This window comes from Ctenocephalides felis, unplaced genomic scaffold, assembly GCF_003426905.1.
Source record: "Ctenocephalides felis isolate EL2017-DRISC unplaced genomic scaffold, ASM342690v1 CF-g0.4_SCAFFOLD_01886, whole genome shotgun sequence".
Lineage (NCBI taxonomy): Eukaryota > Metazoa > Arthropoda > Insecta > Siphonaptera > Pulicidae > Ctenocephalides > Ctenocephalides felis.
The window spans coordinates 84,613,073-84,627,018 of NW_020538040.1; the positions used below are offsets into that span (position 1 = coordinate 84,613,073).

Sequence of the window (13,946 nt, forward strand, 5' to 3'; positions counted from 1 at the left end):
ATAATGTATTATATAATATCAACTATTACACAGGCGAACATATGAATCAATACTTCGCATCCTTATTACGGTATTCGTATGGTAATATCAATTTTATGTCGACTGAATGAAATGATATTCTTTGACGGTTCATTAGATTTCATGCATGGATGCATGAGATATATTTTCAACATTTTTTTCTGAATGGTAATTCAGGAAGCTTTATGAAATTATCTTCAATGTAAAAAATATATTTTTTCAATCTTTTTCTAGCTTTTAAACTAAAAATGTATAAAGTATATATTTACAAGGGCAAAAAATGTAAAAATTATTTATTAAATAAAAATGTATATATAAAATATTATTTTTTTATTATATCAAACAAAGATTCATAAAATAATCTTTAATTCCAAACGTTTCGACATACAATTTGATGTCATCATTAGTGGATCTTTAAGGTAAAAAATTGAAAAAAAATTATATATATATATATATATATATATACTAGGTAACTGATAAATTATATATATATATATATATATATATATATATATATATATATATTAAAACGTGTGTGTTGAGTCGGGCAATATCACCAAGTAAAAAAAAACTCTAGCAACTTTCAGTGCTTTCAGTGCTTAGATTCAACAGCTATGTACACAAATTTAGTTTATCTCTAATTCATAAATATTTTTAAATGTTTGAACTATTGATATTTTGGTGTTACAATTGTTAATTAGAGTAGCTTTTGTATTTTCTCACTGAATGACGGTCTCGATGAAGACTGAAACGTATGGATTAATAAACCTGATTTCATAATTGCTTTAGTTTTTTTACTTGGTGATATTGCCCGATTTAACACACTCGTTTTAATATATATCAACAACAAAATTATATACTCTAATGTATAATTCCTGGGCTGAAAAAAAATTAATTGATGACTCAGTATACTTTGACAATGGATTCACAGTAGGTACCATTATAACCAGAAGAAACCAATTTTACAAAATTATACAAAAACACGATGATTCATGTGTATGTGTATATATATATATATATATTATTTTTTACTGTGATCTTATAAATATTTTCCACGGTTACGGTTTCAAAGTTCGAATAAACAAAATTAATAAAAAATTCCCACAATAACTAAAATGGTCGTAATTTTACCAAAGTTCTATATTACACTTCAAACTCTTTCTTCTCTTCAAACTTCTTTCACCTAAAAGCTCATAGTTTCCAATAATTTCTCATTAGTTATTTAACTTTTTTTATTGTAATAACATTTGAAGACTGTCGATCGTTCAACTAGTTATTCATCTTAATATAATTTAGAAGCAAAATTAGAAGCTTTAAATGTTGAATACAGAGTAAATGTTTCAGATTCTCTAAATTATATATAGTTATGTATAGTACGGAAAGTGTGATGCAAATTAATGAATTTTGGAAACAAATTTATATTTCTTATCTCTAATTACAGTTTTATATAAATCATAGAAAACATAAAATTTTTATTTTTTAATTTTTTTAATGCCTTTTAATTTTTTTAATGCATTTTAGTATATTTAGAGTATATTATTTGGGAACTGTATTGTCTATTTTTTTAATATGTTCCTTTTTTTTTCAAACATATTATATTTTCTATACTGTTTTTTGAAACATTAAGTAATATAAGAAAATTTGTATTAAAATATTACCGAAGGATGGTGTGTTCATTGAAACGCTAGCCATATGAATCTTTCGAAACAATACTTTATTGCATACAAATAATGAAAAATATGAATTGTTATAAATATTTTAAAATTTACCAAAATATTTCACGCGTGCAAAATTATTTGAAATCTAAATTATTAAATACGAATCAATCCAATGTATTATTTCACCACCACCTACAGAAAAAAAAGATTACCGCTAAATGGTCTAAAAGGGAAGATATTAGGTTGTCAAATATCTCCCTTCCGCTTTTTTGCTCTTGGTTTATAATACAAAAAGGCGGAAGGGAGATATTTGACAACCTATATATATATATATATATATATATATATATATATAATATGGACATTTTCGAATTTCCTTGCTCCCAAGGGCTCAAATGCTTCCAAAATGATAAAAAATAATTCTCTGAAAGTTTTAGCTCTTAATATTAACTTTTAGATAGTGCGCAATTCAATCAAACTTCGTCTGGAAATAGCATGGAAAAAATTTTGAAAATTAAAAAAAAAATTTTAGATATAACTTAGTGACAAATGAATTAGAAGTGAAAATTCCTGTCGTTTTTTATTGAAAATTTGACGCTCTGCTAAAGTTTTTCCACACAAAACTTTGATTGAATTGCGCTCTATTTAAAAGACAATATTAAGAGCTAAAACTTTCAGAGAATTGCTTTTTATCAATTTGGAACTATTTGAGCCCTTAGGAGCAAGGAAATTCGAAAATGTCCACATTAAAAACCACCCTAATATACATGGTCTGTTCAAAAAGTACCCGGAATTTTCGTTTTTTCAAAAAAAAATATTTATTTATTCGTCTACATTAATGTGGTCCCCTTCAAAGTAGTCCCCCCCAGATATAATACACTTATGCCAGCGTTTTTTCCAATTTTCGAAGCACCCTTGATATTCACTTTTTGATATGTCCTTGAGCACTCTCAGCGATTTTCTTCAATCGAGGAAAACCGCCGTCCTTTCATGGGTCTCTTCAACTTTGGGAATAGGAAAAAGTCACACGGAGCCATATCTGGTGAATTTTTGCACTTTGCAACACTTTATTTCATTTTTTACGCAAAATTTAATACAAATTCTTTGACTTTTCAATTCTTCCATTGTAAAAATCGCCGAGCTCAGAAAAACACGTCGAACCTTAGCGACTACCACAGACAAAGTAAACAGTGAATATAGCTGAAAATTTCATCATACTTTAGGGGCATGTATACCAACACAATAAAAAAAAAATTTGACAATCAGACACTCCAGACCCGCGAAATTTAATTATTAGTAATTCCGGGTACTTTTTGAACAGACCTCGTATATATATATATATATATATATATATGTATATATATAAATTTATATATAAACACTTATTTGTATATATACCATAATTTATTGATGATAAGCTCTTGTACCATCTATTGAACTTTTATGTTTTCGTTTTTAGAACGCGAGTAACTCATAGAATTCATGGGTGTGGACAGCAAAGTAAAAACTTTTTAACCATCCAAAAGGCTTTAAATTATGTAATTATTGAAGGTACAATGAAAACATCTTCATATGCCCAAAATGATACATTGCCTTATTCAACTCACCGCACATCACGTCGTAATTCAACACTTGGAAAGACCATTTATTATATTCCATAGAAGTTGGACAATATCTTATCCGACACAGCTTGTTTAAAAACTTCGCCGTTTACAAAATAACCTCTGCACACTTTTTCCACAGTCTTTGTCGATGGAACGGCACAAGTTTTCCATCTCCGCGGAAGGACTTCCTAATTTATCGAAACGTTCATCGTTCAAAATAGTTGTGCGCAACTTTTGCGAACGATAATATCGATTGAACGCTCATTTTTATTCTTTATAGTGTTTTTTCTTGCTCGACTTCCCTCCGCTTCTGTTACTCCGGAGAATCTGTAATTATTATGATGTTGAAAGTTGAAGCTCGTTCTTTTTCCCTTTCCACGGAGTAGTTTTTATTGAAAATAAAATAACATTTCAATGACGCTTCCCTTCTATATCGTGACGTGCTATTTTTAAAAGTTATGTGCAACTATTATAGAATTTCTCACTTTCTACGATATTGTATGAATTTCTTTCTCCTGCTTTTTCTCTCATATATTTCGTTCATGTTTTCATTCTGGAACTAGGAAGCATTGTTGTTTAGCTTTATTGCACTTCGTTGAGTAAAGATTTTCCTAATTTATAACAGAGTTTTATACCCAAAGCACGTTTTAAAGTATAGCAATATTTGTTTATAGAGATTGTGGATGGTAGTTTATTACAATAACTTGATGCATTCATATTAAAGGATATGATATTAGCGGTGGAGTATGAAAAATGTATGTTCTTGAAGAAATATCTTTATGAAATGTTTTCAAGGTACTTTATATATTGCTAAATTTAGCAGTAATAAATTCTTGAAGTTTTCATTAAATCATGTATAAGTTGGATTTGCGTTTTACATGCACTATAAAAATATTAATTTTATCTCCATTGCCTACTACCATTTCTGTGATAGTATTTGTGCAGACTACTTTCTGTGTCGTACATAAATTGTAGCCAAATCAAAATAATGATAATGAAATAATGAACTATGTTCATTCTTGAAAAAATTTATACATTCTTATATTTTTTCAAAATATTATAATTATTATAGATGTATTAATAGGTTCTAACTTTTAATCGAGGTAAAGCAAGGCTTAAAGGTCCGGGGGTAAAAAAATCCACCACCGACATCTCTAAAATAAGTAAAGTTAGGAATTTTGTAACAACAATATTTGAAAGTAGAGGAAAAAAGATATACAACCATGCCATATTGGGAGATAAACAATAATACTTAAAAAAGTAAATTAAGTTTAAAAAATAAATTTTACAAGAGATGAATTAAATTAATAGTAATTCAAACTCTGCCGATGAATATTTCTGACAAAATACCAGATCCAGGTTACATACAGTGTTATCTCTATGAAACATGTAAGCATTAAATTCATTTTTGTATAGGTTAGATCCGCGGTTTCCAACCAGTGGGGCGCGCCACCTCAGGCTGGCGCCAAGCTGCTCTAAAGGGAGCACCTACACTTACTATTTTCAAATATAACCCAAAGTTTTTGTAATGATATTAAAAAAATGAACAAAAAATAATTAGTTTTTATGCATATTTAATAATAATATTGCATATTAATTTGTAGTCTGATAATATCAGTTGACATAATTAAGAGGAGCGCAATAATATTTTTTATTAATCAAGGGGGCGCGGTGAGAAGGATTGAAAACCACTGGGTTGGATAGCGTTGCTAGAATTAGAATTAGAATTCTTTGGCCCCTGGCCGTTCCACTTTATAGGGTAAAAAGGACGAGGAGACAATTTTTTTGAAAAAAAAACAACTAAAAAAAAACATATTTCAAGAATGATTCAGCTAGGATATTACGGAACTTAGTGAGATAGTTGCTCGTTTATTATGGGTTAGTTGCTATACTTGGTTTGTTCTCACAATATAATTGTTCAAAGTCAAATTGGACCTTTGTGTCCCGCTCTAATCTATGTATTTAACACAATTTTTCCTTATGAATGAGTTTCAATTTATTATATGTTTCAGGTCCTGTTGTTCCCAGAAGAAGGCTGGGCTCGCAACGCTGCATCTAGTTACTGGACGCTTCGACCCTGCCGATGGCGAAGAGGCCGATGCAATGTGGAGGAAGTCACAGGATCAAGAAGGTAATAACTAGTATATATATATATATATATATATATATATATAAATTTATGTATATATATATGTACATATACATATTACTGTCCAGTTTGAAATATTCAGCGAATTTGGAAATTCACAGGTGTCATTTTTAAAAATCATCGAATTAAAATAATGACCTGTTAAAAAAACAACTCCACAGTTGATCTTACATTTGATAAATAATTTATTGCAATATTCTAATAATTATAATGTAAAAGTAAAATGTATTCTTTAATTAACAAAACTGAGATGTAAATCTAGTTCCCAACATTAAAATGTGTGAAGTATATAAATAAACAGAAATTTTAACTAGTCGTATATGATACTATACTATTAAAGTGAAATACTAAAAATTCCCGTTCAATAATAAAAAAAATGATGGAAATACATAATAAACAATTTAAAATGTTAAATGTTGTAAATTATCAAAATAGGGCAAATAGAGTTTAAAATGAATAAAATTGACTAAATAAAATAATAAATTTAAGTTTAATATAATATTTTGCAATACATAATACGTACATAATATAATACTATAATATATATAATAATTTTGATTAATATTATACACCGAAAATTATTCTATGAAAGGTACTACAAATTAGGTACACATCAATAACAAAAGGTCCAAAATGTTCAAAATATTTGGATTATCGTTTTCTTAAAAAAAAATCTTTTTAAAAAACTTATGCCAATTGTTGAATACTCATTGTTAATTTTTCAAAATTCTTAGTCATTTTACAATTAATTGCATTTACCGAAAGTAATGAGCTCTACAAGTACAAATTATAACATCAAAATTAATACAGTAGTTTTCTTCAGAACGTGACGGATATATATATATATATATATATATATATATATATATATATATACACATATATAAACTAAATTAGATTGTAAATTTAATTACTACATTAAATGACTTAATAATCTGTGCTTATTATGTTGTTTGGAATGCTATTGTGTACTTCATTTGTATTATTTGTTAATAATAAAAAAATATCTATAACATTATTATCTGAGGTATGATCATTGCTATTCGAATGATGTATAATGAATTTTTTTTATTAGTCGCTAGATATGATTAATTAAATATCTACTTTTTATATAAAATATATTATTCGCATAGTATTCGCTCTTTCCAAAAATTATTTGTTTCTAAAAATCGATGTAATGGAATGTTTCTTTGATTGATATCAAATTTTCATATTTAATTAAACATTCTCTATACAGGGAATTATTTGCAATAAAAAATGTGGAACGTTAATATATACAGCTTTAAAAAAGTTGTAGTTCATATTATATTTTGAAAAAAAAAACTGGAAATAAGTTCTCTTACTTTAGTTTGGGAATATATATATATATATATATATATATATATATATATATATATATATATATATATAGATATATATACGCAAAAAATTTTGTGTGTAACAGACAAGTAGCAAAGTAATTAACTAAATACTGCAATAAAATGGTACATGTAAAGATCATCCGAGACAAACTTGATCAGAAAATTGTTAAATAATCCAACCATACACAGTTGGGCTTAAAGCTTAAAAATTTAGCAGCAAAAAGCATAGCATAATACAAGTAAACACGTGAGTATAAAGTTTCTATTGCATATTTTCTTGGAATTTTGCGGTAGTACTTTAATATACAAACATTTTGTTAGAGAATAATTCATTTGCGGTGAAATAAATTATTAAGAAATTTATTCTGTATATTTCTGAGGTAGAATTTTGAAATTTTTGAAAAATTCAGACTTTTTTGAAAATTTTTAGTTTTTATTTGTATTTTAAATTTTTTGAAAATCTAATTTTTCCAAAGGGTCGTGCTGCGTTAGAGACGAAATAAATATCAAAACGCGTAAACAAAATTTGTACTTGTTTTCAAAATCTCTAGAAAATATCTGTAAATTTCATGTACCTATGTATAATTTTTTTTTTGAAGATTAAAAAAAAGATGAAATAAAAAAAAATGCCTCTGAAAAACTGATCTATCAACAGAAGCACAATGTTTTTTTTGCATTTTTAGCTCCGTATTTTTGAAACGCCTGGACTTGTGTTTGTCAAAAACTAATCAACAGGTCTTCCCTTAATTACAAATTTAATGTTGTTTTAATCATTCAAACCGGATCCCCCTTTCTCTCAAAAACTGAATTTATATTTTCTACGTATTTCCGAAACGGCTGGATCTGTCTTTCCCAAAAATGAATCAGCACGTCTCCCTATCAATAGGGATCGATTAATTTTTGAATCATTCAAATCGGTTAATTCGTACATTCGGGCGTACGAAAATTGTATCCGTACATACATACACACATCATTTTTTTTTCTAAGTAATGCCAAAATGTTCATAAACTGCTAAAACGTTAATATATGCAAAAAATCACTTTTGATTTTTGGACAATTTAATGTCTTACCTTACGGGAAGTTAAAACTAATATAATGACATGTATTGCATGTAATCAATTTAATATGGTGCTAAATGATCTACCGGGAAAGGTCATAAAAATCTAGCATTTTATGTCGCAGGTTCAAACTACCTGAAAGTTCAGTATAAATCCGTAGCAATTATTAATGAATTCATCTACTGCAATTTCTATTGAGAAATTCACTACGGCACCTTGGGGGCTCTGAACAAAAGTTGATCACTGTCATCGAAGCATTATGTAACGTTAGCAGCCACGGTCGAACGCCGCTGATAAAGCTGTAGAAATAACGCTTTCTCTGACTGGAACTGGGAAGACTATGCCATTCAATACTCGATTGATTGAAACTTCTATTGTACGTACAATACTGAGATTGTATTATTTTCTACAGTTCAGTCACGAGCAATATTGTATGAAGGAAACTACTGCATGCGAAGAAATAAACGCTTGGAAAATGTATTCGATCACTAGTCACTATTTTAAAAATTGTATAATATTAAACATCATGTTTAAGTCATGAACTGGCTAAAAAACATAATATAATTCTTACGAAATATGTGAGATAAATTATGATCGTACTCGAAAATAATTCTATTTGGCGAAAACAATTCTTCATGCAATCAGATGAACAGAAATATCGTTCGGATCTACACTTTATATAACTGCACATATAAATTTATAAACCACGAAGAACCTTATTACTAAGCAATCTTCAGATCTCTACATACTTATTTACATGTTACTTCTAAACTTACTCAATGTGTTTAAAAACAACAGATTGTAATTTAGTAACAGACTAGTGGGGCGCATGGCATCGTGCCTTAAGGCAAATTGCTGTAACTTCCCGTACCAAAATTTTTTTTTTTTTTAAAAGATCAACATTTTTGCAAAAAAAATACTCTGAAAAAATTAGATTTTTGAGAAACTATAAATTTTTGACAAAAATTTACTTTTTTTTGAAAAAAAAGACTTTTTAAAGAAAAATTTATTTTGAAATATTGTGGAAATTCTGATTTTTTTTTCAAAGCATTCGTACTGTTTTAACTGCATAGAGACAAAATATCGAAGCGCGTAAGCGCCGCGTCGCCGTCTAACGGATAAACATTGCTACGGAAGCCATAGGAATGCAAACAAAATTTATACTAATTGTTAAAATCTCTATAAAATATCTGATAATTTTATGTGCATATGTCTAATGATCATTGAAAATTTGATCAGTTTTTCATCTAATCGGACGCTCCGTTTTCTTAAAAACTGAGTTACCGTTTTTGGCACTTGTCCCATATCTTCGACAAAAACTAATCAGCACGTCTCCTTATCAATACGAATCGTATGTTTTTCTAATTATTCAAATCGCTTCATCCGTGTTCCCGAAATCGTCGACAAAAATTTGTATCCGCACACACACACACAAACACACACACACACATACACACACACTTCATACACATACATCCATTTTTTCTAAGGTATGCCAAAATGTTCAGAAGGTTTTGAAACGTAAAGATATATAAAAATTTTCATTTTCGATTTTTTTATTAAGTGTTATTATTAACTCGGTTTCCTTACAAATATCTAATTTTATATGCCAATGATAATTATAAAATAACTGCTTTATTTTGTGAAATTTATGTTATGTTACATTTTTTTATTATCTCTTAATTACAAATGTCCAGCTAAGGACATTTAATGAATTTGTGGAATTTACATATTACATTTAATCATCATTTTACTTTGAACACATTATTCACATAATATTTCATTTTAATTACTAATATATATATGTAATTATTTTATTAATTATTTGCAAATTATTACCAAAGTTGATTCAATAATTACTAATTCTAATTACTAGTTTTGAATGAAATGATTATATATAGGTATATATATAATTAATTTATTATTTCATAATTAATGATAAAGTTGATTTAGTGATCACTAAATCAGTCCCAATTGCCAGTTTAAAATGAATTGAAGATATATTATCTTCGTCTTAATAGTTAGTTCTATATTGGCTTAAAAGTGCTATGTTGAAAAAAGATGGCTCTTCAACTTTAGAACTTTTTTACCTCTCCGAATATGACCGATATAATACATTCAAAATTTGATTTAATGATATAGTAATATAGTAACATAGTATATAAATGTTAGTATATTACTATATCATTAAATCAAATTTTGAATGTATTATATAGTGTATGTGGCGTAGAAAGTTTCGAGCTCAAAACCGAAATATATATTTAGTCGTAATTTAGAGACGTGCTGATTATTTAGCAAAGGCAGGTCCAGCCGATTCGAAGATACTAAAAGTGTCAAAAATAGTAATTCAGAATTTGAGAGAAAGGAGCATCCAATTTGAATGATTCAAAACACATTTGATTTGAATTGCGAAATCAAGAACTGAAAATTTTGGGAAAAAATCCAGCGGTTTTGGAGATCCATTAAACTATTGAAGCGATTTGGCACTCAATTACGGAAAGTTCCAGCAATTTGCCTTACGGCACAATAACATGCAATACTAAATAATTATCAAAAACGAATTGCTGCAAATTCTGTGATACTAATTTGTGCACCTTCAATGTCCATTTAATTTACACGTATACCAGCTAATTCCAAATTTACTGACGCGTTTACTACAGTCTATTAAACTCGGTTATTTAATATTTCGTGGGGTCACATGTAATCAAATTTAACCCAGATCATCCAACCGATGGCCCATACATTAAGCTATTACAACGCGTGCGGGTTGTACGTCATAAAAGTATGTGAAATGAATGATGTACATGTAATATTCTTCATCATGCTTTTTATGTTTAAATTCGCAATAAAAATTATACGATGGAAAGAAACATAAATTGCAAGCTCAGCTGAATTTTTCTACCTACACGATTTTAATTGGTCTGCGTAAGCAGAATGCCGAATCGACGGTACAATAAAATTTTGAAAAAAAAATTGCTGATATTGCTTTTATATTATTTATGTAATAGACTCTTATTAAATAGAGTAAAAGTATGGGCATATTATATTTATCGTATATCATTATCATTATTAGTATTCAATGTTCAGTCACACACTTGCATCATTGAAATGATTGAATTTTACGCTCTAACGGATCATAATTATAATTTTAAATATATATATATATATATATATATATATATATATATATATACCGAACCTGCGTGTTATTTATTGTTGAAAATATTAAAAAATGATCAAATTGTGAAATGATAAATTATGCTAAAATTTATAAAATATTTTGTCAAGATTAAAAATGTTGCTAAATATCAATTTCTATCAAATAAGTTCATTATATAAATGACCGTGGGAAGTTTTTGCAAGCCGCCTTAAAGCGGAATGCCACTTATACATAAAGTGACCATACGTCTCGGTTTGGCTGGACAGTCCCCGATTTCCATCTTGTGTCCCGGATTTTTCTAAAGGTAATATTTGTTTCTTTAGATGTTTTATCCCAAATTGTCCCGGATTTTCGATAATTTTAGGTTTGAGTTGAATCTTTGATAATAAAATTATACCTACCCACATAATTTCTAAAAAATGATGTATTAGCAAATAAAAATTTCCAAAAGCGGGATAAAACAACTTCTCGCATTTAGATTCTAAGTTTTATTTTCAATTTTACGAAAATTGGCAAAATCTATGAAAACCAACTTTTTGGCTACAAGTGCTAATTTTTTCAAGTAAATTATGAAGAGAATTGAATATTATGTTACATAAGGCACAAAAGGAAAAAAAACATATGTATCCAAAAATATAAGATATAACATCATAGACAGAAGAAGATATAACATATAAACGAATGGTAAAGTTTTTACCAGAAACACGTTATTCTGATTTGAAAATGAATTGATTAATCAAACAAAAATAAAATTATTGTGGCCTTAAATAGTATTTTTAATATTATATTAACATTATAATTTAACTTATTTAGCAAACCAACTCCGCCCCACTTCCAATACGTCCCGGATTAGCATCACTAAAAATTGTTGTCCCGGTTTTGACTTAAAAAAATATGGTCACGTTACTTATACATAGTTTTTTTTTATTTACTTATTGGCTTTTGTCATACATCATAAGGCCAGATGCCATTCATAAAATTGTTTAATTGAATAATTACCTTATAAATTAATTTTAGTATTATTGATAAACTTAAATAAATATTTATAAATTTTTAAATTATTACTAGCTACTAGTGTTTGTACATTGATTGGGAAAATAACATTTTCTTAACTATTATTAATGATCTTTCGTTTTGGAATAAGTTGCATTTCCAAAACAAGTGATCTTTATTTTCATATGGAAATAGGTAACACTACCACAAAGAATACAATATCTCGTTGATACAAGGCTCGGTGTTTAACTTATTATATTCGTTCATATATGTAATATAGTATATACTAGTACATATGAATTTATATATATATATATATATATACACCTAAGTCTGTTTTTACACGGTCTTTTTGTACACGGTTTTGATATAACACGGTTTGAAAATTGAATATTTTTAATTTTTTTACACGAATTTATTCCATTTAGCACGATTTGAAATTTTATGTACCTAAATTTTTTTGTCAAATTAAATTTTTGCGAAGTATGTTCATATCACAAAAAAGTATTTATGAAAGAAAAAAGTCTGAAACCATCGATAGTATCGATAGTTTGCGAACACTAGCTTAAAGATTTAAGTGATTTCCCCTTTAGCGCGTACAAACAATTTTTACTGGTCAAAGCAAATGTGAATAGCACTAATTCAATTCTTGTTCTTAAACATTCTTGTTTTTCACCAATTTTAATAGGTTTTAGAGATTAGGAACAAATCACCCATTTTTGTATAAGTTCAATGTCTTTTTTTACACGTTTTTTTTTACACGGCTTCTTCTGGAACCAATCTCCGTGTAAAAACAGACTTAGGTGTATATATATATATATATATATATATATATATAATAAAAAACAATACATAAAAGCTATTTCAAATATATTACCTAGACCCAAGTTTAGGGTCTTATTTATAATTTAGCAGTTTTAGTGAACGCATCGAAAAAACAGACCTCCTCATCAATATTCAACATGTTTATACAATACCACACACTCGTCAATAAATACAAAGTAATCAATAAACGCGGAAAAAATCGTGTGTTATTTGTCATTATTCAAGCATTAACTATACCCTTTATCTAGTTCCATTTAACATTCTATGATGTTACATCTAATAATGAGTTTCTATAGTTCTACAAACTAACATCTTATTAAATATCATAATAATAAAAAAATCGAATGGTTTATAAATCACAAACTAATTCTGTCGGTATTACAAAGTTTTTTAAATTTATTATTTTATTTAATATATTGGGTGTGTCAGGTAAGACAGCCAAAACACATGTGCTCTATATATTGGGCAAATTGTTTGAACTCCGTTCAACTTTTTAAAAATATTCAAAAAATAAAATCACGCGATGAATGCAGCAAAACATTCTCATATATTTTTTATTACATTTGGAAAACGCTATTCAAAAAATTTATTATTGTTATTTCGTAATAAATTCAAATTGAATACTATGGGGTATGAATTTTAAAGTGGATGTGCCATTTAAAGCATTCATTTCAAAATATTCATAAAATTATTTAATATAATCTCATTGAACCAAAATAAATAACAGAATTGAATATAGTGTTTTCTTATTGATTGCTACCACTCTCAATAAATAACAAACGGGAAGATGTAAATGAAAAAATAATAAAAAAGGGAATAGTGCATTCATTACAAAATTTTAAAATAATTATATATATATATATATATATATATATATATTAAATTATAGTTTCAAAATAAATTGATATACTTGATTAAGAATTAGCAATAAAAAATTTCAAAATATGCATTACCTATTTTGCTTTATCCTGACGTAGGCAAGCTCTTAAAAAATAATACTGCTCGAGTACTTTGCATGGATGCTATTCATCGTCCATGAAACGCTTTCAAAGTCAAACATATTGCAAGTGTACGAGGAAAAGTCTTTGAGAATTAAAGAGAGTGTCAAGAGCATTGCAA

The 13,946-nt window shown here is 27.6% G+C and overlaps 1 protein-coding gene across 1 annotated transcript in view; it reads left to right on the forward strand.

Moving 5' to 3' along the window:
* LOC113375462 overlaps positions 1 to 13,946 on the forward strand; it is a 189,398-nt gene that overhangs the window by 45,605 nt on the left and 129,847 nt on the right. The window contains exon 2 of the mRNA XM_026615396.1: positions 5,293 to 5,411. Coding sequence (XP_026471181.1) covers positions 5,293 to 5,411 — 119 coding nt within the window. The remainder of the gene's footprint in view (positions 1 to 5,292; positions 5,412 to 13,946) is intronic.